This window comes from Acanthaster planci, linkage group LG03 (assembly GCF_054643075.1).
Source record: "Acanthaster planci isolate LZ-2023a linkage group LG03, COTS_SCS, whole genome shotgun sequence".
In the NCBI taxonomy this organism is placed as follows: domain Eukaryota; kingdom Metazoa; phylum Echinodermata; class Asteroidea; order Valvatida; family Acanthasteridae; genus Acanthaster; species Acanthaster planci.
Window position 1 is genome coordinate 25,218,072 of NC_141779.1, and position 25,341 is coordinate 25,243,412.

Below are 25,341 nucleotides of genomic sequence, written 5' to 3' on the forward strand. Positions count from 1 at the left end.
ATGTTGCCAGAGCATAAATGCAATATTTTGTATCCTGGTAGAACTCCTTAGCTGTAGAATAAACTCCAGGGGGTAGTTCTTGGCCAGTACATGTTCCTGCCTGTAGAGCAGGGCTTCCTCCAGATATATTGGATTTGTCTCTGCACCTGTTGTCATTTCTTTTCAAGTCCCCCTGTTCCCTTACCAGTTCTGATGGTTTCTTTTGATTCCTGCATTGCGCTTCCTATCAACAGTTCTTGCTTGTCTTTTGAACTTTTTCTCAGTTGTTTTCCCTTTTCATAACCAAGTAATGTTTCCCTCACTTCCAATCTGTTACCGCTAATTAGCAACCGATTGTTATATTTCTATTTGAACAATGCTGGAGAACCAACCATCTTTGATTTGCATCAATTGTTTATCTTTGCATCTGTGTTTTCATGTACCAATTCTTGTGCACACTTTCCTGTCACCCCTGCTATTTTCTTCAGTGCCAGAACTACATTTTATTCTAAATACTCATAAAAAGCTCCTGATTCTTAAATATCACAGGTTCCACATCTTTACTGCATGGAAGGTTTCTAGTCACGCTTGTAAGTTGTCAGTATTATTGCAACCGGCACCAATGCACCAGGATTTGTGTGTGTGTGTTTTTTTAGCGTCTCTGTCTTGGGAGTTCAAGTCTTCCCTTCCAAAGAGAATGATCTTCCGTTTTTCCCTCACCTTTTGAAGATGATGTCTTCAGGGACAAATTTTAGGAATATTCCCTCCATTTCCCCCCCTTTCGACCAGATCCTGGACATTGCGTGTTTGATTTGCTATTCAGGAAGCTACTTGAGAACCGTAAATCAAACCATGCCTGCGTTGGAGAGATTCCGGTCTCAAGACTATCTGAATAATATGCATGAGGCTCATTTGATCAAGGACAGAGAACTATCTGTACTATAGTATACTGTGCTATCATCATGCCAACACTGACACTAACTTTCAGAATCTGCATCAGGAGCATGCTTAAAATTCACTCGTCATCATCTCCACCTCCATAAAACCTTCAATATACACAGCCCAAGCTCATCAAATGTTTAAACTGTGACCATGAGTTGTGTTTCAGAGGCATTGAGACTACCTCTGAAGGAACTGAGGTTACCATGGTAACTCAGCGAAACTTTAGGGTTATGATAAAATTCAGAGAGTATTGCTAATATATGTCAGTTTTGCTAATACTTTGATTTGATTAAAATTTTTTATCATTTTATTTTCTATGAAATGGTTGTAAAATTAAATAAAGCCCTTTCCCTTTTTTCATATAGGTTCATAGGTTTTTGTAAAAATGACATATGCTGTGTTTTTCCTGCATCAAATTGTCGAAAACACAAGTGAAATCAGCCACTAGCACATTGTCTGACAGTTTGTAAAGAAGAGACTTACTTGAATCATTTGTTTACATTGTGAACTTAGGAAACTGTTAGGCTATGCATTTTCTGCCAAGAATGAGGCTAATCATTTTTGTCAATAATTAATCACATTTTGGAGTTGAGGTAATAATTTCCACAAACAAGCTTCTTTCCTCAGAAATCTGCAGTAGTTATATTGACCAGGTATCAGATGTCGCAATCCTAATAAAGACTTGCTAGCCAGTATGGTAATATGATCGCAGATGTTTGAAATTGCACCAGCAAGACACTATATCATTCCAATGCCTCACGTTTAGGTGAAGATTGGCTTTATTGAAAAAGTTCCCACGCTGCAGCCATCTGAACATGTTCTAATCAGAACGATAAATATATCTCTTTATATATTTAGGATTTCTTTAGAAATCCTGTCCTTTGTTAGGCTTTGCAGAGAGAAAGGCCTATATATACACATTCCCTTTACTGTTCTTACAATAACTTAGTCTGACAAATTTAACTGTTAGATAGGAACAAGGACATTTGTGCTGAAATTGATGAAAGTGTGCCCAGTGTGCATGTTGCCTACAGAGAATTTGTACATTATAATAAACTCCAGGTACAAACATGTTTTTATCCTCTGTCTTTCCACCCACACACTTGAGGTAGATTTCTTTCTTTTCCTCTTTTTTCTTTTACCTTTTTGAGTTACAAAAAAGTTGACATTTGATGTTATTAATGCACAACTTGGAGTTATAAGTATGAAAATAGGACAAAAAGGTACCGAAGCACCAAGTTGACTAAAATTAATAATCAAAAATGATTAAGGAAGTATTATCAGGACTAGATACATGTTTGAGCTGAATAATCAAATAATAATTTTAAACATTGAAATAAGTTTCCTGAATGTATATAGGACTAGATGATACAAATTCATTCTCACGCTAATTTCATACTTAACACATTTTTTAGGCTAGGATGGTATTTTGGTATTATGGAATTACGGAATTTTAGTACTGTTGTGTTCTTGCTGGTACCAGTATGCTTGGAATACTTGTAAAAGCCATTGAGAAAACAGAAAACCACGATATCGTCATATTTCACTCCATTCTTTTGGTTGGTATGTGTGCAACTCATCCAGCATCATGTCTGCATTGTCACTTACAGCAGAGAGATAAAACAAGATTGTCCAGCTGACTGGCTGTTTGAAATAAATGGATTAATAAATGAAAATACTTTTTAAGTTTAGGGGGTTTGCCACATTGACAACAACCATCATGCTGGTCTGTAGTTGTTGGTTTTCCCAGTGAATGCCACTGTTATCACTGCTGCTTTCTGATGATGTACGCTTAATAACCTCGCTTCAAAGAAAATTGCGATATTAGTGAATATAGCAATATTTTTATCACGTCCAATGCAAGACCATCCAAGCCTAATATCTGTAGATGTTTTTATATGAGTTTGAGTGTAAGCTGTAAACTTTTAGCTCAATTGTTCAATTACCGTGTGTTTTTTTACCTGTCTAACACCCACACATAGAAGTCTCTCACACCCACACTGGGGATCTGAGTTACTCTAGGGCTGTTGTCCAAACATCTTAAGGTGAGAAATACATGCATGAGGCTGTGCCCTGCCTACAGCAAGGCCAGGGTTCTTAGGCTGTATAAAGCTCTGTATTGCCTTATGAAAGCTAGAAATCATGAGGATTCAACTGCTTGTAGCTGTAAGAGGACAAAATAAATTTTGAATTTAAAAATTTTCAAAATAGGTTGTTTTGAGGTAGGAAAATTACCAGAGTATTAAGATGAAATGAATACCGTGCCAAACAATACAAATATAATTTAACTCAACTTTTATGTAAGGAATTACTAAATTTAATCTTATTTGTTTGGCAGTATGCAAGGAATTACAAAAGAAAACAAATCAAAATACTGAACTGAAGAAATTAATCTCTTATTTAAATGCAAAGACTTAGAACTGATTAGAATTCTTTTTACTTTCTTTGGCCGTTTTGATAATTCCACTCTTTAGCCCTGTCTTTAAGATATTTTTGTGTCTGCCTCTGGATCAGCTGTGTGGCTGAAATGGAATTGGCATGTGCAAACCAGACATGAATTATTCTTTCAATACCCTGAATGACAACAGACACCGTGTCTTCATTTCTTTACTCACTGTTCAACGAAATTGGGATTTGAAAGGTGAATTGATTTTAAATGGTTTTAAAATCAATGGATATGTTTTTGTGAAGGCATTCCACCAGTAGAGTTTTACTGATGTGACTTTCCTTCCATGAACTAATCAACTGAAAAATATGTCTGAATATTCATTGTGTTGGAAAAGGAAATGATTAAAATATGCAAGCTGGTGTTCCAGCAATGCGTAATCCAGTTGATGCCAGCTTTTATAAGAGTGTAATCCTACCCATTGATATAATCACATTTCTTTAAAGAGTCACATTTGATTTTTAATTTGAAGCCTGCAGAATAATTGCATTGGAAACAGATCTGAGATATGGATTATTGAGAAGGCTCATCCAAATGTTGATATTGCAAAAGATGAACTGTGCCAACAGTAGCACAAAGAGCCTGGGCAATATAAGATATCCTAGAGTAAATGGAGCATAGATACATGTATGTGGTCTGCAGAATCAGCCAGGTACTTACTGGATGCTGGAAAAAATGAAATATAATTGACTGTCGCGCCAGAAGGAAAGTCATTAAAAAGATAGGGAAATCAAGTCTCTTGCATCGGCACGCCTAGCATGTTATTAAATCAGAAATCAGTGTTTCTGAAGGAATGGGAATTTTGTTCAGTTGCGTCTGCGTGCTTTTGGCAACGTTGAATTGAAAATTGAAGCCTTTACATTGCACCTGGAACAACTCTTAGTGTAAGTAGTGTTGGGTAGTAACCGACCATAGTAAGAAGTGTTAAAGCTATTTGTAACGTGTAATTCATAATTTGTTTGAAACAATAAATGGAAGTTCTTCTTAATGAAAATTCTGTTTACTGGATCCTGACTCCACTCTGAATTGAGTTAGAAATTGATGTGACTCATGACTAATGCAGAGTAAGTGAATTCACTGCTTGTGGGTGGTTTTATCACGCCAACATAATGACATGTCCTGATAGATCCAATTAGGGCCCAATGTGAAGACATTCATAACCAAGAATATGTCAGATTAAATGATGTTAATGTTCCAGTTAGCATCCAATTCCCTCATATATGGAAGGAAAATCAAGAAGACCTTGTCGAGTGCACTGCAAGAACATTCTCTGGACTCACCAGTTTTCCCATTTCTTTTTTGTGTTTCTATAGGCCTCATTATAGATACGTACACATAGCTTTCAGTCTGTTCTCCTTTCTCAACGGCCAGCATGATATCAATTTGGCTAGAGCTCTACTTGGGATGTACTAGTCTACGTCTCGGCCCTGTAGGGTAATTGCAAATGGACGCCAGCATTTCTAGACCTGAACGAGACCATGAACCTGATGACTTCATAGAATGAGAATGAATGTAGATTGAGAGCAAGATGGGGAGGGGTTGGAGTGGAAATGATAATTACATGTTCCAACTGGATTCACTTCTTCCTGGCGAGACAAATAGCGTAGCTTGGGGTTTTTTGAAGTACAAAATATCTGAGATACCTTGTAAATAAATTGTATGTCTTGTAAGAAAGACTGGTATTTAAATGATTATCTTCAAAAAAAATTTCAGTAGTCTTTGAAAGAGTAAAAAAATGGTTACTTAACAATTTGAATGAACAGAGGAAATTAATCCTTGAACAATGCCAAAACCGGGAATTAATTTTCAGAAATGGTTAGCTGTGTGATCTCCTTCCAGGAGAAAAACACACAAGTGAAAAAAAAATTTGAGATCCAAGCAAATTAACTGTTTGTTTAAACCTTGTGTGCAAGGAAAGGGCCTCATATCATCAGGATTTGTCAAGATAGGCCCTTACATTCTGCAAGGAGTAATCATTTATTAAGCATCTCTTGCTCAAGATTTCTTTATCGGAATTCAGCATGCGCATATTTAGAGGTTGTCATTATTGTAATGACAAAATGAGATGAAAATCCTGCTGTGTTGTCAGACAACAAAAACCACATTGTTCTGGAGAATTTTTGTCAACAGTTAAGCATAATGCTTTCAATGCGGGCAACTTCCTGTCCAGTGGTCTTTGCAGTCTTTTCATTACTGGCTGTAGCTGACAACTAGTTCTTAGCATGATGTCATCAGCATTCTTGGAAGGCAAGCTTTGGCCGAAACACAAGCTGGAACAGAGACAGGAAACATTCAAAGTGAGGAATACTGGCCAAGTGTGTCATCAGATTCTAGAGTTATTAGACTAGTTATAACACAGGTTTGAATCCAGGGCATGTTAGTCAATGGATTGACAGCTTATGGGTCTTGTTTGTTCCTGAGCCAGCCGAGTGAAGCAGGATGTGACTTCCACGATATCAAGTGTATGAGTTTCCTAGAACATTGTTCATTCCACGAATCCTCGGTCCTTTCATCTCTAATAGGTTGTTTCCAAACATCCTCTTGTCTTTCGTGGCTTTGCTGAAGACTGCAAAGTCACGTCGCTTTGATCTGTGCTTCATTTCCTCATTTTTTTTAGTTCCATCTCCCTTTTTTCTGGTGGGGTCAACTTTGGCATGAGGGTGCACCGCTCCCATTTCTTGAGGATGTGTTTATTTGCTTTGTCACCTCTCAAGAACTGCATCCGTTGCATCTCATGAAGCTATAAAGAATTACCAGGCCAGGTTGTGTGCCATTCCTTCTTCTGGTGTCCGTGAGCATGCAATCCATCCTGGATACTGGGCATTCTTGCCTGGGGACTTGCATCCTCTTTGACTTCGCTGATGAATGCAATTCTAAGATCTGGTAACAGTTATATCCTTGTCCCATCTGTAGTACATGTAGTTTGACCACCAAACCGCATTCTTGTCAGTGAAGCAGTCTATTGCGGCAATCATGCTGTTCTCCAGTACATTTCACAATATCTATTCCGTGTACGTAGCATGTGAATCTTGAATCCAATGCAGTTCTTGTGTATGACAATTACGATTCAAGAAATGCACAACACTGACGTGAGATTTCTGGTGTACAGCCGTTATTTTGTCAAAAAAAAAACTTCTCCAGTGTGAGGAAATTGCAATCTTCAACTAGTCCATCCGCGCTGAAGAATTTGTTTTCTTCAACCTGATGCTGCTCTGTTTTATCTATTTGGAGTGGAAACACCTTTAAACTTGTCGGCAACCTTTTTGAATGTTTATTTTGCTGTCGTGGGAAGGATGAAGGCAAACATGCAGCGTCTTTTATTGTGTCTAGGATCATCTGGCAACAAATCAAGTAAGTTTATTTGATACTCAACATAAACATGGTTTGAAACTAAACCTTAGCAGGACAATTGTAAGTTCCCTTCTTCATTTGACTCATGAATTACTTATTGATCTCTCAACCTTTTGGAAATCGAAAGGGGAAGCCATTATTATCATTTCAAATGGAGCAGTTTTAGCTGCTGTCAACCCCCAGTCTGGAACAAAGAGGCTCAAGAAAAGGAAAAAAAAAATTGTGAGAGTTATTCGTATATATGTACACCGCTAGCAAAATGTGACAATTTTTATTTCTTTTGAGTGGCTGTTTTTTCTACATGTGTGGGGGAGGTGGGAAGGAATCAGATAAGTTAGAACTAATTTGAAGTTACGTCTATCCAGGAGTTGTTCAGTTTAACTGAGGGAAAATCATGCTGTATTGCCTCTGATTTCTTTGCAATTGTTTCCCTCAGGATATTGAATTCACAAATAATCACTAATCAAGTTGGATCCATTAGGAGTTTAAAAAAATGTTTGTTTGTTTCTGACAGTGCCCAGTTGTTTGTTTATGACAGTGCTCAGTTATATTGATGTGAAAAACACCCCTTCACAAAAAAATAATGTTGTGAAAGTTAGAATGTGTTTTGTACAATCGATGCACAGTCAATTGATTGGAATTGGGCGAATTTGCACATAAACAAATGTAGGGATGGGTTGAGAATGTTTAAACAATTGTCAGATTCCATCTGATTTATTATCCTCAGAACATATCAGTGTAGATGGAGGGGAATTCCAAGGTTTGGGATGGCTGTGACAGTGAATGGTCTTAGTCCACTGCACTTTGTCATGATCAAACTGCATGCATTTGCTAGGAGATAGGTTTTGAGGAGGAATATTCTCATGACTGATTCATCAGACTGAATGTGAACATTTGTCGAGCATGTGGATATCGATAGCAGAAAGTAATTTCTTTGGGCAGTCATAGAAACAAAGTAGCACTGCTTTTGGTGACTTCTGAAGAGTGGAATTGTAATTTAATGCATTTGGAGGAAAGTGAAGAACTTTTAATTCATGTTTGCTAACTAAAATAGGGCGAACTCTTGTAACATTTATAGGGACGAACAAGTGTGGGTAATTGGTATCCAACCCCCCCCTTTTCATATACACTTGCTTTTGTCTTTCTATCACACTAACTAAAAGCCCTCCTGGGACCCTTAACAGGGCAACACTATTAAGGGAGGGAAGAGGTGTAACAGAAGACACAGTCAGACCAGTAGGGGATATTGCCTTTCTCTGGAGTGAACATATGCAAAAAGTGCAAGTTGCATCACCTTGGATGATCCCCTGAAGTGAAGATGAATGTGGCCCAAGTGTGAGGGCTGGGTGGAATAGTCTGAGGTTTATTATCATAGCTCGCTGTGTGATGCTGCTACGCTGTAACTCTCAATGATGCTATCCTGGCTTATACACTATTCATATTAGAAAATAGCGATTAATCAATATTAGTATGGAATATTAATGTTCAAAGTCTGTCATTATGTCTTGCTTGGTTTATGGGAAATTTTGAATCATTCATGTTTTTCTGTGGTTAAGAACCCAGTTTTTCACTGCAGAATGTTGAAGTCTGTTTTTGCAGCAAGATCATTTGAACAGCGTCACAGATCCCATTGTTAAAAGACAGATTTGCGAGGAACATTATGCCTGTAGCCCATTGTTAAAGAAGCAACTGCTAATCTGTGGATCAATGGTACTTGCTGCTTTTTATCAGGAGGCCGTAAATAAAGTTTGCAGGGGACTGTACTTCAAGGTTTTAACAAGGGTTTAGGTAGAATTTGTAGACTGAAAGTAAATTGTGTGTTGTGAGTTGGGCGGAGCTGGAAGGAGGGGTTCTCATTCCTAACCTCTACCACTCCAGCATTGCCCTCATAGATCCTACATGTAATTCTTGGTCCAACATCTGAATTAGTTCATCAATTTCTTCACAAAATGACCTGTTGGACCTACATGTACATGTAGAGACCTACATTCAAATCTTGTCCAGGATTTCTCCTTCATTAGATATACTGAGACTGAAATGAACCCAGCTGTTTTATTGGCTGTCCATAAGTACACGGATTATTACCGCTGTGTCAACATGTGCTATATTGAAACAGCTGTCTCCAGTTTTTCCATTTTTTGCAATTTAGGAACATGATTCTACATGCATAGGAAAGTCATAAGTATGATTAAAATATGCACACTACATTTGAATTATGTCTGAAGCATACAGGGAAATGTCAATTGATGTTTGATACTCTCTTCAGCGTTGTTGTTCTGTCATGAATGAGACTGGTTGCATTATTTGTAGATACGCTGAGAAAAGTATCAGACTAAATGCTCCAAATAGAAATATGAATTTAGTGCATTAGTTACATGTATATACACTTAGTATGACAAGGAAAACAGAATAAGAAGGAAATTGTGCAAAGGAAGCATGGTAAAAAGCTTTTAGCCTGGTGCAATGTGAATTGGGATTATTGTGTAATAAGATTTAGCATTTAGCATAAAGGTTTCTCTGTGTCTCTGCAGAGATCCTTACATTTGATAAATTAACTTGGGAATTGGAATGTGATTTAGATGAAATTCCATCAGGGCAACTTTGCTTCCAACACAGCAGAATCAGCTTCACCATGTTAATTGACATGAAAAATAGCTGGCAAATGTCTGGTGAGGTGCTGAATGTGGCAAATCGCAATCATTCTAAACCCTTGCTGTATTATAACCTGCATGGACAAGGTGTCAGGTGCATATTTATTTTGCATAATTTATGCCAGTCTGGATGTAGATAACGGAATAGTACATGTATCATGGTGTATATAAATCGTTCCTGACAACTTGGATGCCACGTTGTTCATGGAGAAGCATTTAGCTTGGCCTTCAGGCACATGCCACTTGCAACCAAAAAAATGTAGATTCTCATCTGTCACTTCCAATAAAATGATTACCATCCTGTTTCCCTTTCGCATACATGAAAAATGGTACAGTTTGAGAGAGAAAGATATTTCATTGTAATATTATTTCAGACCCAATTTATTTTGAAGTTAGGCAACTACTGCTTGCGTTAACCTCCCCCCCCACAATTTTGAAAGGGGGAAGGAAAATAAAGAGTTCAAAACACAGGGGGAGAAAACAGAAACAGAAAGAAAAGGTAGGTTTTATGGTGAGTCTGTATGCAGAACAGCTGTCCTTGTGGACTTGAGGAGATTTAGCTTAGGAAAAAAAAATCCTTAATTTCCCCCAGAAATTCACCAAACACCACAAAGGCTTTTTACTGGGTGCAAAATAAACACAATGTTCCTGGCGGTGATCGCTGACATTTCTGGATGAAAGAAAGGAGCAGCTCAACAGCCTTAAGCGTACGTGTTTATAAGTGAGGAGTGTGCTTGATCAGGAACGATTGATGGCAGTTTAATCAAGATAGGCGAGAGGACCGATTAGATCAGTGTGTGCTGTATGTACATATACAGCCTCATGAACCAAAGGAGTAGTTTGAGCCAAGAAGAGGAGAAAGAATATTGGTAAAGGAGTCAGTGCACAGTATCAGAAAGCAGCTTGTTTGGCATACATCTCTCATTCAATTTCAGAAACTATTAGACATTCATCTCAGCTAATTTTGAAGAACCAGATTAATTTTTGATCCTCCACAAATAACATTGTTTACAATAAACATGAAATAGGCTAATAGGCTGCTCTAATTATTTGGTCAACAAAGATGGCCTGAACTTATTTAGTCCAAGAAATTTTGAGGGCAGGAACACTGTATGTCGACTTTACTTGTCTTTCTCAGAAAGCAATATTCAAGCAAATATCCAAAGTACTTTTTTGTTAATGTAGGGTCATCCAAACTTTTACAAAATCTGAGAATTCAAGAAATCTTGTATGTCAACTCCAGCATTATTCAAAGACAAAAAATGAAGTATTATTTGTTACAAAGAGTGTTACAATAACTCCTAAAACACAATTGCAGTCATTATGCAGATGAATGTGGTCCAGAAACCTCCAGTGGTTACTGCTGTCAAACACAGGATCATTGTGCAATTCAGCACAGGGGCCAATGAGGGCATTGCACATACTAAACTCCTCCTACATCTAAAAGGTCACTGTAAATACATGAATACCTGATAGAGGTCAATTTGACAAATCAAGCCTCATGGCCATCCCTCTCTCTTGTCATCAATCTCCCGCAAAGGTATAGATCAACATAAATTAAGTGTTGGGTCGTGCCATGCTTGTACCAGTATTGCTGTAAATGGCTGATTATACACGGATGGCATACTTCGTGTGTGTCCGTAACTGATGGTGTGAACCTAGCTTAGCTATTTGGAGGAAAAGACTCGCATGGAATTTACTCAAGCAATTGTGAGTGAGTTTTGCTGCATTTTGAAAGCTCTGCTTTTGATGGTGTCATCTCCTTCACATACATGTATAATGGTATGTCTGCTTGTCCCTCAAAATCTGTGATTTTCATTAGGAACTTTCTAGCTGACTTAAGTTCGAAGTTTCACTTTCATGCATTGTGTTGCAATTACCAAAAATACTAAGAAGAAATGTCCTCATTGATTCTCAACTATACCTTATGTATGTTTTAAAATCTTGACAGGTGTTTGTGAATATATACTGAATTATATCCAGGTTTTTTCAGTAGTTCTGAATTGTTCATCCGCAGCATGTGTGTGTATATCTGGCCTAGATCCCATTTATTTACGTGTATTAATTTTTGGATTGGGGGGTTCACTGTTCAGTCCAAGTCGCATCATCGTGGGAATCATGGTAGACAATGGTAGACATCTGATACTCGTAGGAAGGTGCTTTTGATCAGCTGTTTGGGTCTTTGTATCTCATTTCCCTCCCAGCATTCTCTGATGTAGATTTCATTCAGACTATGCCAGTACATGTACCCTGTACGTCAATACTTACACTGTTGAAGTATTGTTAGTATTCCCAATTTCAGCCTTTCATATCTCAAGGCAGATGGTGGTAATAAGAAGTGGTTTTTTTTAGATGCCAGTTGTTTTGTGGATGGGTGTAGAGAGGGATTAGCAACTGTTTCTTTAGTGGTCTCATTATCTGTCTAGTTTCTTGTCTGCAGCAACCACACTCTTTGTAAGCAAAAATAATGTAAATGAAACCAAAAGTATCAAATGTTTTTCCTGTCATCGATATCAATTGTTTTATTGTTCAAATGTAAAGAGAATCTGTCTTGTCTCTCCACATTTAGCACTTCTATATTTACAAAAAAACAGTAGAATATCTCTTAATAAAAAGTCCTGTTATATATGAATGGAAAGTAAATCCACTAACTGATAACCTTAAATATCAGGTGGAAAACCACGCATGAAGAAACATTTCTGTAAAATGATCAAGTGAGTGTTAAGGTATGTGTATGTTTTCTCATACAAAATACAAATAAACAAAACTAACCAAGGAGTTGTGCAAAGCTGTAGGTTGTATTGAAACATGTTAATTGCGCACGTTGCCTTTTTAGAGATTTTACAACTTATTGCTTTTGGTGATTGTTCTGGCCATAAAAGGTGAATTTATTACGCATGGCTTGGTACACTCATTAATCATATTCTGTAGTTGCAGGCATGATGCAAACAAGCCAGCTTTGCTAATTTGGAATAATAAGCAAAACAGTATATCAACTTTTCAATTACAAGCTAGTGAGTAGGTGGGATTTTCCATATACGTTTTTGCCTCATTTTGAGTTTTATTTTGGGGGGAGGGATTCTTTTAGAGAATGCTAGTGAATTAATCCAAATGAATTGATTTAATTCTGATAACTTGCACTCATCATTATTGTCCACTTTTCATATCCTTCCAGTTCCAAATAGGGGGAGGAAATATCCTAAATACAAATGATTTTTATCTTTCACCTTTTCTTGCATCAATATTGCTTAATCACATGTTGTATTTTCCAGTTCTATAATTTATCAGGATTATGTTGATATTTGAAAGGTATTGAATGAAGTAAATAATTTGAAGTCTGAACTAGCTTGAATGATAAATGCTTTCATAATGCTGTCTACATTTATCCTTAATAACAGGTACAATACTCCATTTCAAAATAACAGCATAACAGAGGAGTAGTAATTTGGCATTTCTCAACCATCCAAGCTCTCCATTTTCCTTCTTTTTCGTAAATCAGATTGATTTTCAATTATTCATGTTCTCACTTTTCATGTCATTAATTCTAATTATAGGCCTTTGTTATGCTTGTTTGCTCATAGCAAGTGTTTTGTTTGGTCATGAAGGGGTGCATTTTAAAACACAGAAAGTTGGCAGCAAAACTGTCACAAATAATGGCACATTTTCATTTTGTTAAATTCCCATTCCAGGCATATTGATTTATGTGATAAAAATATCTCCACTTTCCCTGGTGTGAGTAGAACACATGGAGCGACCCATCTCAAGTGATATCAGTACTGTGATTTGTGTTGCTACAGGGCAGCACTGTATCAGGCATAGAATTGATTGGACTGATCCAATTTTGTTGACATTGAATTCAAAAACACACACCCTCCCCAGTCTTAGCCTTGAGTTATTTATGTGTTTGTCATACGGCTCTGGTCCATTCCCACTAAACTGTAAACTGCCTTTGTGTACAGGCCTCTGTAGCGAAAAGAAACCTTTTTGTGAAATTAAAATCTCCAGAGCTGTTTAAAATCTATTGATGCTTTAAATCAAAATTTATGGTTATGAATCGGACCAAAATTGAATAGCTTTCATAAAAATGATCTAAATTCTCTTTGTCTGCTGTAGACACATAAAGCATGTTAAGATGTCAGTCTGTAATGTCATTTTGTAGTTTTACTAAATGTTGTTTTTGTTTAGTTTCTTTTTTTATTCCTATTCCACTACACTCACATTTTTATAAGTCCCTTGTAAGTACAAACAAGTAACCTAACCACATCCCATTTAAAACAACATACATTGATAGGCTGTTTCAGCAATCAAAATACCAGCTGTATTTTTATACATGCTTGCTTATAAAATATTTCAAATGATTCCCGATGTTTATAACAAGCACATGACTTGTACATGTACATACATGTTTCCAAAGTGTGTTAATTTAACCAGACTGTGGATGTCTATACATGTATTTGGTTATGCCAGCCCAGCCCTCCCCGAGGTAAATAGCGATCAGTTTTTATGAGTAAGGCTAATTACATCTATGCAAATGAGATGGAGGCTGCTGTAGAGTCATTCATCAAGTTGGAGCTGATCAACTTAAAGGTACTATAGAGATCACATTCTGCCTATTCATCATTCTAAAGTCTCCAACCATGTAACTCTTCATTTTTAAATGAAGTTATTCAAAACTCAGTGTAACTGTGTACTGTTTTGTAGGGGAGGAATATTCTTTCCTGTTCCATTCACGTTCTTGGGAGTTTAATCATGACACATACAAATTAATAGAAATGTAGTTGAAATTGATCACATAATTGAACAGTGGAAATTGATAATGTTGTTATTGACCTTACTATAATTGGTTATTCATAAACAAAAGAAATTTTTTAAAATGAAAGTGGAAATATACATGAAATTATTGACTTTTACTCCCTCACTTAATTTTTTTTTACATTTGTTTTGAATTACAAGTAAAAATGAGATCTATTTTATGTTGCAGTGTGACCAATTTCCACGTTTGTATGGAATTGCCCTTGATCTATCGTACACAATTGCACAATCGGCAAAATAAGTGATCAGTTACACCAGTATGGTACCTGTAATCCTTCTACCCATTTGTGCATTCTTCTTTGGATTGTTGACTTGATGTCCTCACTTTTATCTCATTGTCCACCTGTTTCTACAGGTAGTCGAACAGTTTACCTATCATGCTGTTTGGCAAGTTTGTTCCCTACAAGCAGACACTTCCTTGACAGTTTGTCTATTTTTACACCTTTTTTCACTGAAAAATAAAATGAAGTCACTACCTTTAATCCTAAAATTAATGTCAATGACCTGCAGGCTGCATACACAAGTACTAGGGTCACTGCTGTCAAGCCACACTTGAATGAAGAATTCTATACTGGACTAACAGTCTGTGGTAATTTGAGGTACATGTAAGGTCTGAATGCATGTGCATTATAACTCTTCATTTTTTTTATTGAAATATACCACAAAATGATTTCATTTGATAATTGAAAATCAGGAAAGCCCCAAAATGTATATGGGGATGGGAATTTATTTCAGTAGAGTTTTTTAAATTGACATAGACAAATAATAGTCCATCTCAAAATGAATAATTTGTTGAAGACAAGAAGACAGCTGACTTATCACTTACAGAATAGCTTTGTTGAAAATAGACATGCCCTTGCATTCTTCTGGTAAAAAATAACTCTGGCCGTCCCCTGCAGGAGAAGTCAGGGACTATTTGGCCTTGTTGATTCCAGTGCCTCATCATGAGCATAGATTTACATCAGACAACCAGCTACTGCAGGCTAAACCTTCCCTGGGGACACAGGAATATCCCCCAAATTGTTGTTGTTTTTTATCCAAGAGCCACCTGACTCCATGCATGTTGAGAGTGATACATGCATGTAATTACTTGAAATTTACAGGATTTAGCAAACAAATGTGATTTTTTTTTTTATTTGTTTTTCCTTGAATGCATGATGTATATTCAGAACATGTATAACTAAATATTTGAAAGCTGTTATGTTTGTTAATAATTCAGAAAGATGTGTTAATATATTAACAAACCAAATTTTACATTTATGGTGAACCAGTGTGAAAATTTGCCCATGTGCTCGATTCATATAGTTTCTCCTGCATTGCACCTTTGTGGTGATATCTTTACCTGATGTTATACTGAAATTTATCTGGCTAATAAAACACAAGGAACTCCTCAAGAAAAAAAAAGAAAGAAGTAAGGCGTTTGTGAACAGGAATAAATAAGCACGTATAATTGATCCGGCAGGTTATCTTTCTTAACCAGCAAGGGAAAGTGTGCCGATTGATTTTTCCCAATTTCCACACCGTAATTGGGAAGAGAAGTTGAAGATGCCCTTCCTTGACTTGTCTGAGGATCACTTGTATTATGTCATGGATTGAGGGGCTGGGTAGTTTATTAAAAGCCTGGCTATTTTAGGCAGGCAGCTGTTCCTTGTAGAGTTTTCTGAAGCAAGGTTTCACCACATTTGCAATCAAGGGAAGCTGTAATGTGACTTAAATACCAGATGGTTCCTGGAACCTTGTGTGGATCTCTATTTACCTATCTTTATGTCTGGGATTTAGGAAAGATGTACATCTTGAGTCATACCAATCGAGCAGGTAGACATACAAATTTGGATGGGAAAAATTGCTTGACCTGTAACTGGTGGTATGTGGGTTTTCTTTCTAAGGATTCTAGATACAGTTTTCTAATCAGGCTAAACTAAAGTCATTAGTAGTTTGTGTGCTGTGAGATGATTACACCCCCTTATTAGTCTATCTCATTTGATCTCATCGGCTATGGCCCATTACACAATAATGAAACCAAATATGTTTATTGGCTGGAAGCAGATTTTTAAATCATCTGTATTTAAAAGTGAAGGTACTTCTTAGGAAAATTAGTTTCCCTTTTTTAAGCTTTTTCTTTGTTTCAACAAAGTAACAAAGGACATGAAATTCATTTTTCTCAATAACAGTAGCCTCTATCTTTTCACTTTCTTCATCTCAATGTTTGCCGAGCTTCCTCTATCACCATCCATCTTTTTTCCCGCACCGCCGGTATGGCCAGACTTTCGGAGCTCGTATTCTAGGCGGAGAGGTGCGTGCTCAATCCTTCCCCTCTTCCTGTCAAATTCCTTCATTACAAACAGATGGCACTCAGCACTGGCTGAATAAACATGCCTGGATAATGCATCTGTTAAAGTCTTGAATCTCTGGCCTTCATCACTGCTGAAATAACCAGAGATGTACAGACTACAAGAACAAATTCTGAATGCAGTTTGCATATTCATATTGTCTGACATACGCAACCTTATCCAGGAAAGAAGGGTTCTTCTTTCTTGTCTTTTTTTCCTTTCTGAAAATTGCATTTTTGGGAGACAAGGAGCCAACTCCGTTGCCAGGCGGTCTGGTCACTTGGTCCATGCAAGTCATATTTACCGAGGCAAGCAAATATTGTCTGAGCCATTTATCGTGCTGTGTGGGTACATCATGCCGTGTAAACGGTTTTGAGACTGTTAGTATAGTGATGCCATGACAGACAGTGGGTCAGGGTGTAATAAGAGGTATCGCATTACCTCACTCCTAATGAGAGTATCTAGGAAACTCAAGTGAATTTAATCCTGGAATTATTGATTGAAATGAGACAAGGTGTAAACATTAACCGTCCTTATTCAATTTTGAGGGGATGATGGCACATCTGTTTATTTATCTTTAACACAATTTCCCTTTCGATGCATGTGAGGGTTGAGTGTAAGATTTTCATCAACAGATTCAGAAACATGAATGCGCACTTTGTGAAATGGCCCAAATCAGATAAACAATTACATCTTGCTTTTTTCTATTAGCATGTTTCTGTGGATTCAGGCTGCACTTACGTCTTTCTGATTTCCATAAAATCATCATCAGATTCGCTTGACTAAGTTTGAAAGCAGTGTTATAGCAATAGTTCATGCAGCTGAATGCACTGAGAAATTCAGGCAATCTTAGTTCTATTTATATCAATTTGCTTTGATTTAATTCCTTCTTGTTTGTTTCATAACAATATACAAATGTATTTTTATCCTGTAATTGGTACACACATGTACATGCATGCTAAATGAGTAGATTCACAATACAAGTGCATCCCTTATTTATTAACCCTTTAAGGTGAAACTGCTAACTGTGGTAAGGATGTTTGAAGTAACCCGTCCGAGCAAGCAGAATTGAAATAATGACTAGAGGCTATAGTAATGTGAATATGAGGAGAAAGCACTATCATTCACACACACACAAATATATTTTTCTATCCAGTCAGACCTTTTTCTTTGATCACAGTGCTGTCCTGCTGAGCATGAAACTTGACATGTCTTGAGCTCTTTCAGATATTTCTAACCCAACATAACTATAACAGGATTACATCAGGTGTGTGAACCTGCCCCTCAAGCATTGATTACCCAGAGTATATCCCACAATTGCAGTATTTTGATGGGCAGAGGACCCGACCACAACCCATCCTATGTATCAGTATATGCACAGTATGTACTCATGGATTTGTAACAGAGTCAGAAAGCTTTCTAGAAATAACCCTTTAAGGTTAAGGGTTGGTGCCAATTGTAGCTCATTGATGTGAGAATGCCTTTGATGTTCATATCTGATTACCAACTTCTTTTGTTTACCAATCATGAGTAATTACCCCCGTAATATTCACCCTCGACCAGACTGCATCAGTATGTACAGCAACACAGTTGTCAATTTTTGTCCATTTTTCTCCAAGACTGATGATCATTGTAATTCCTCTTTGACAACAGGCTCAACCTGACTCTAGGAATCATCTCCCTCCTCCTGTTTGCTCTCTTGCTCTTTGAGAGGCATTAATATTGCCTCTTTATATTCTAGACATAGACTCTTGCCCCGTCCTGTCAGCCTTTTGCTCGTGACTTCCACAGATTCTCTGCAGAAAAAAAAAATTGCAGCCTGCAGACATTCATGAAAACTTTGTGTCGCTTTAATCTCGGTGACGGAAGTGAAAACAATCTTCCTCATATGTCGCAAGTCAAACGACTGCCAAGCGAATCGCAGTTGATTTTGTTTTGCCCAGCTCTTTCTCAATCTCTTTTGCCGCCCATCTTGCCATCTTTCCTTTCCTTTTGCGTGTGTTGCCATGGTAATGGGGAGGAAAAAAACAGGCACTAGAGAAAGATGGTAATGATAAAATGGGGCCTGGTGTTCCGCAAAAATGAGGTTGAGCCATTCTCCTTGCACGAATGTATGTTGAGTGCCCTGAGCATTCCTGAAGACACATGGCCATGCAAAGAGAAATTCTGTTGCAGGTGTACGAAGGGCTAAATGTCTGCCTTACATTTCTAGGTCATATTTTTTTTTCCTTTGCTGTCCCCAATTTAATCAATTGTGGTTGAAGTAATCTTAGTTTTTGTGTCAAGATGAACTTGAAATGCATCTTTTCCTACCTTTGTGACAGTAGTTTCAATTTAGCAGATGAAATCAGCATATTACCTTCCTCAGCAGAAGAAGCTGTATGGTGCAGTTCTGGACTGAGACTTTATTAGCTTGATCAGTCATTTCCTTAAACAATATTCAAATTTCAAGTACAGTACCGATGATAATGAAAGTGATCACCAGATCCACTGAAAATGTGCTACAGATGCTTTACATTATAAACAAATAGGAAGGATAACAATTCCAGTCAACTGTTAAATATAAATGCTTTCATTGACAATTTTTATAATTTGTATACCACTGAAAATTAAGTTAAAAAATCACAGAAGTCTACAAGCGCACCATGACAAATGAACACAAGAGTCTAGAAATGCACAAGAAACACCAAATTAAGGAGCAAAACAAAAATAACAATATCAATAAAAAGATATAGTTAAAAACCAAGTTTGATACAAATCAAACTCTTAAAAAAGATATGCAAGCTCTTTGCCCTCAGTGGCCAGCCAGCAAATCGTGATGAAAGATGTTACAAGTCAAGCAAGCTTGTTTTGGTCATCTCATTTGAAGCACAGCTAAAACAAAAAAATCTGATTATCAACCAGTAGCTGACCAATCGAATAATTAATGTAGAGTTAGTTCACAAATATTTCAGATATCCGAGGGTGTATTAATTGTGTTCAATCATGTTTTTTAATCATTTCTTTAAAGTAGCAAATGGGCTGTTCATATTTGAATTCATTTCCTGTAGAACATGTGATCAAATACCTGCCACTATGTTTTAGCTTGTCTTGTTAACAGTGTACCAAAAAAATAAAGAAAGTTAGAAGCATTTTTTTCTTCATAATTTCCTAATACCAGAATAGTGCATAAAAAATTCAGAGTATTGTTGCATTTTCTGATCGCCTGTTATTTTTGACAAATTGAAGCTGCTGTTAACTTCATATTACTACGGTCTCATCTCTATTCAAATTAACTACGATGCCATATATTTTCCTAGCATCGCTTCTTAAAATGTGTTTGTGAACTCCATAGTGTACTTGATGGAGGAGGCCCTCTGTTGTTTGATTTTTGCCAACTGAATCTTTTCCTCAGACATTGCATGATACCAATTTCGCCTTCATCAATACAGCTTGGTGCCCTCTAGTGGTGTATATCAACCACGCCTTCTTGTCACCACCCCTGCTTTGTAATGATTATTCAGTGACCTTTTCAGAACATTGTCTTTTCATCCATAAGCATGTCTGCTCAGCCTTTAATGTCACCCAGTGACCCCATCAGTGTTGTCATGTCCCCACTGATTCCTCCCTCCCTCCATCCTCCACTGAGAACAAAGCATAAGGAGGTGTAAGAGCAGAGGAGATTGGCAGCCAGAGACTAGGGATCATTTTTTTTTTTCTCTGTCTCTCTCTCTTGGTTCACTGTAGGAGCTTTGGTAAATGTCATGCTAACGTGAACCATGAATAATTTGCCAAGCTGGTGGATCAAGAGCCGTAGCGTGGCTACCTCTCATTAAATATTCAACCTACCTTGAGCATGACGTTTGCTGGAATTCATGGCATTAAGATCGGCTTTAACTCTGTGCTTATATTCTACTCATTTTTAAATTCTGAATTTTTTGGAATAATTACCAGTAGTTTTCAGCAAGCAACTGACATTGACGATACCTGATTTACTAATTGATTTTCAGGATTGTGCAGTGATACTGTCTTTTTATTCTGCAGCGTTCCTGTTTAAAACGATTCGGGGCTGTTAACATTGCAAAATAGACATTCAAAAAGCACTTTAACAAGTGTCATTTTAGAATTCACAGAATACTGTTAGTCATAACAAATAAACTGTGACTGTTTAATCACTCTTGTTGTGTCTAGTAGTAGTAATCTTGGGTAAATTTTTAATCGCGTTTCTCCAAATTTCTTCCCGTAAATTTGGGGGTGGAATTCTAGGTTAGTATACCTGCAAGGCAGTATGGTTTCAAGTAAAAACACAGACAAGATTATTTGATTCTGAATAACTGTAGACTTCTAACTGTGGGTGTGTATCACCATAGCTGGAATATGCCAGCATTTATTCCTCAGTATTAACCTGAAGCAGTGGCCAACCTAACCCTGCATATATTTGAATTAGGAAGGCACACGTTGGCATGGCATGTATGCAGTCATTGGCTCTCTCGTCTCTCTCTCTGTCTCTCTCTCTCTCTCTGGCTTGTTCAGGATAATATATGCCTGGAGTGGTGATACCCATTATGTGTTTTCATAGTGGATGCCTTAACCATGCATGTCAGGAAAATTTGCAAAGGGAAAGAAAGACATGGCCATCTTAACTAATATATCAATAGGAGAGATGGAATTTTATTTTATAATTGCCACTGATTAGTTCGACTTTTGTCTTTTTGGGCTAGATGAATGTTTTATGACTGATGTGGTTGTATTTTCACTTTATCTGTGAAGGAATATTCATAGTGAATTGATTTCTATAGGCTTTAAGGTCAGGTATGTTTATTTTGTTGGTTGATTGCATCCTTTGTATGTAGTATCTAGGGTAGAAATGTCACCTCTTTAGAACTTGCTGTGTTTTAAATTTATAATGCCACTTAAATAAACTTTTTTTTCTGAAAGATTGTGTCATTTTTATCAGAAATGCTACTTTTTTGTGTCACACAAATGTGTAATTCGCATTTTTATTCCTGGCAGGACAACATTTTCCCAGAAAGCTGATTTGCATATTTGCAGTTTTTATCTCTTCCTTTTATTTTTTGGGGGGGATTGATTTTGTTTTGTTTTTCTTGTGAGATTGTATTAAGTGAGGCCAGAGTAAGCTACTGAAATTCTGGAATTCTTAATTAACATACATGTACCATGGCAGGCCTATTCAATGATGGCCGGATTCTCCACACTTGTAAATTTTAAGATGGAGAAGATCTAAATGAAAATAAGCCACTTTCTGATTTTCATAATTAACAGGATTTCACTAGCTAATGTACTTGTTCCAACCTACACTTTCTCCTTTGTCAAATATACACAGTGTGCAATCTGTGGCCCAGACAACTAAATCAATCAACATTTTTTTAGTCACATTTGCGTTTGGAAGGGAAAAAATCAATAAGCCCCTTGACGACCCCGCAAAGAGTATCTTTGGAAATATCTGCCTAATACCCACCCATCTGGACTCACATGACAGCATTGCCATGGAAACAGCTACGGTGGTGAATTTATACGATTTGGCAGCATGAGATGGGCACCAGGTAATGCAAAAAGGTCTTGACTTCGCTAGATGGCTCCATTCATTATGAGTAAGTGGCGGACAAAGAATTTTCTCTCAGCCTTGCCAAAATCCATTTAAAATGTTTTAAGGAATTTAGCATGTTTTATTGACCTATGGATCTGATTTGTACATGCAGCTTTGATTTGTTTCACAGTGGTCATTTTGTTATCTAGAAATGATAGTCTCCTTTTTTCATTCATGCTCTGAATTCATTAACTCTCACAGTCTCCAAATTCAAAGATATTTCACACAATGCCTACATCAACAAAAGTGTCAGGATAAATTTTTATCAGCATGCTGGTAGAATTAGAGGTGTGTGTGCTGCTCTAATTCATCCCAGAGATAGGAACAGGAGGAGAAAAAAGAGGAAGAAAAGTGCCAAGATTTACCTAACCTAATTGCTCATATTGCATCTGAAATCACCACCTAAGTGCTTTCATTGATATGTTTGTCGGATTGCTGGCCATATCATTTGAAATGATCTTACCTGTAAGGCATTTTTTTCTTCGTTTTCTGGACACTAGTAACTGTGATCTTATCAAACAACAAACAGATAGAATTTCTTGTGGGTTGGGTTGAGGTTTTTGCATAGTAATACCTAAACTGAAGACCAGATATTTCTTGTTTCTTAAAGATATTTGCAAAGCGAATTATTGTTTAACCCTGACGCCCTAGGGTGTAATGTAGTGGTGTATGTAGGGTGTGTTGAAATTGAAGGATTTGGGACTGTTATGGCTATGCATTGTCTTGATGTGATGAGTTCAAAGTAGCACATCTTGGTCCTTATTCAGACTCTTTTCAATTCGCCTTCAAACGTGGAAAGTGTTCTTGAGTATCTAATGCTAAATTGCTTACCTTACCCTAACACATTGCAGTAAACTTACAGAATCACACTTTCTATAAGTTGGACTCTTCTTATGGATTGTCATTTCTTTCCAAAAATTTCCTTGTCTTTCTTAAGTTTAGCTTTGACTTTGTAAAGAAAAAAATACTAGCCTGTTGTACAGAAATGACTGTCCATCTCCAACATCTTCAGACATCTAATTTCTGTCAAAATTATTCCACAGTTCTTTTTCATCAATCTGAACTAACAATCGAATCAAATATTTAGCACATCTGCACACGTACATGAGTATAAATGAAGAATTAAACTGTCTGCTGCCACTGGAGTGCCGTTAACTTCAATACTGCCAGCAAGTACAATAAACAACCAGTCACTAATAAAGCCCCAATAATTTGTATTGAATGAGATGACATTTTGCCTGAGCTACTCAGGTCAAAGTCCCCTTCTGTATTTGTTGGTTCTAACTTTCCTGTCTTTCCCCTCTACATTGGAGGGTGACACAAGCAAAGCCTGCATCCGTATTTATAAAATGAGTCTGCCAGGGCAACGCTGGAACCGAATTATAATTAGAGTGTGATTTATTTGGCTGAACGTAATTTAAAGATCGCAAGCCGATCTAGGGAAGAGGGCTCTTAAGTCCCTGGTACTGGTTCTCTATTACCAAACCCTTTGCCATAATTCAGAGATAAATGTAAATGATGGCTTAATGTCAAAAAAAGTTCACCTCAACCATGGAGGCACCTCAACCTAGTTCATCTTAAATGTTGACACAAATATCTGTAAATGAATGAGATAAATAATTGCTGTCATGTTTGAAAGTACACAGGATGCTTGCTTTACTGGGAGTGATAAAAAAGTACAGATTTACTGTAGAGGTTTATGGTTTTAAGCTGTCCCATAACAAGTACATATTTATAAATGCAAACTTTCATAGTGATGCATACTGTTTGGAATGCTCAGTGATTATGAATCTGCTTTCACATTCATATTAGACTCATATGACTCGATTATTCATATGAAGTGTTTTATGAGGTGTTAAACACTAAAATTGTCCTAATCATAATGTAATTTTTATAAATTTCAGAAAAACCCCGATATTTCTTTTGTCCCTGGTCTTGTTTAGTTGTTTCTTTGCAGACATTTTTCTGTGCAAAGAATCAAATGTTAATTTTGGAATTGACACCCTCAAGACATTGCTTGTTGAAAACCTCCATTTTTTTATAGTCATTGAATTCCACAGATTGTACTTAGCAGAAGTGAATTGGCTGGAAGTGGCTGTCCCTTGCCCCCCAAATACAGGTATATCCATCTGAAGATGTAGAATTCCTGCGTCTGAATTTCATGAGATGATTTTGCTTCTCCACCACTACCGCTGATTTCTATGGAGAGTTAATCATATTTATTTGTGGCTGATCTCCACGATCTAAACCTGTTTAACAATCGTTAGTATTGCCCAAATTAATCAGGTCAACGATTCATTATCACTTGAAATGACAGTCTTGCTGTTTGTTGTAGATGGAGAAAACATGTATGGGAGCTGTATGGAGCAATTAAGCTAGGGATCTTGAAGTCCTGATAGTATGTGACATGAACTGACCTACGTGGCTTAATTGACCTTTCCTCCCTTAACCTGAAGCCAGAAAATAGCGTGAGTTTGTAGTGTGGCAGCTGATTTTAACTTCTTGGCTTTAAACAAAAATCTTTGTTCAAATAGCATTGTGTTAGCTGTCAATTATTAAAAATGGCTCAAAATCAATATTTATGAAATTTGCAAGTATTCAATAAATTTCAGGTGCTGGCATGAGGACACAATTAAGCCATTTGTTGCATTGTGATAAGTTGTGTGAGAAAAAGAAACATGTACCCGATTGCCCTTCCACCTGTCAAATGATGATTGGTACCCAATCAATTAAAACAAAGGGAAAAGGAAAACACTGTGCTATTCGCTACATGTATAAACCAAGTAATATTACAGGTGCTGTAGAACATGCATATTACTATTTCTTGGTGTTCTCTTACTGAAACAGTATTGTAGAATAGGAACACAATATATTCCACACCACTCCAATAGTTTCTCCACATTTTACAAATTACTCAGAGCATGGCAAAGAAACCCTTCATCATCACCTTGTGCAGTGGAAGCTCTTAATAGATTGCCCTTTTGTGAATTATACAGATGTACTGATAGAGATGGGTGAGAAAATTCCAATCTAAGGGTGCTGTTGATAAAATTGACTCTACTCGTAATCCACGACAAGACCACATTCCTAAATCTTGAGAATGAGTTCAAGTAGTTGTTTCAACTTCTAATTAGTTTAGTCAATTATCACTAAAAAGTGCTCAGATTTCGTTTGTGAATTAAACCTTAGAAAGCTGATGTGGATTCCCGTGGGGGAATTGCAGAAAAAAGCCAGAACAAGAAG

General features: G+C 37.0%; 1 protein-coding gene and 1 long non-coding RNA gene across 3 annotated transcripts in view; one reads left to right on the forward strand and one right to left on the reverse strand.

The window, feature by feature from the left end:
* The window catches only part of LOC147799757 (uncharacterized), a 108,079-nt gene that overhangs the window by 14,465 nt on the left and 68,273 nt on the right, over window positions 1–25,341 (reverse strand). The window lies entirely within an intron of this gene.
* The window catches only part of LOC110981066 (triple functional domain protein-like), an 85,096-nt gene continuing 65,757 nt past the window's right edge, over window positions 6,003–25,341 (forward strand). The window contains exon 1 of one of the 2 annotated variants that reach the window (XM_087134256.1): window positions 6,003–6,718. In XM_087134256.1, coding sequence (XP_086990382.1) covers window positions 6,661–6,718 — 58 coding nt within the window. In that variant the 5' untranslated portion in view covers window positions 6,003–6,660. Of the gene's footprint in view, window positions 6,719–10,896; window positions 11,152–25,341 lie in introns of those variants that run through there. The other variant, XM_087134259.1, reaches the window with a different exon arrangement.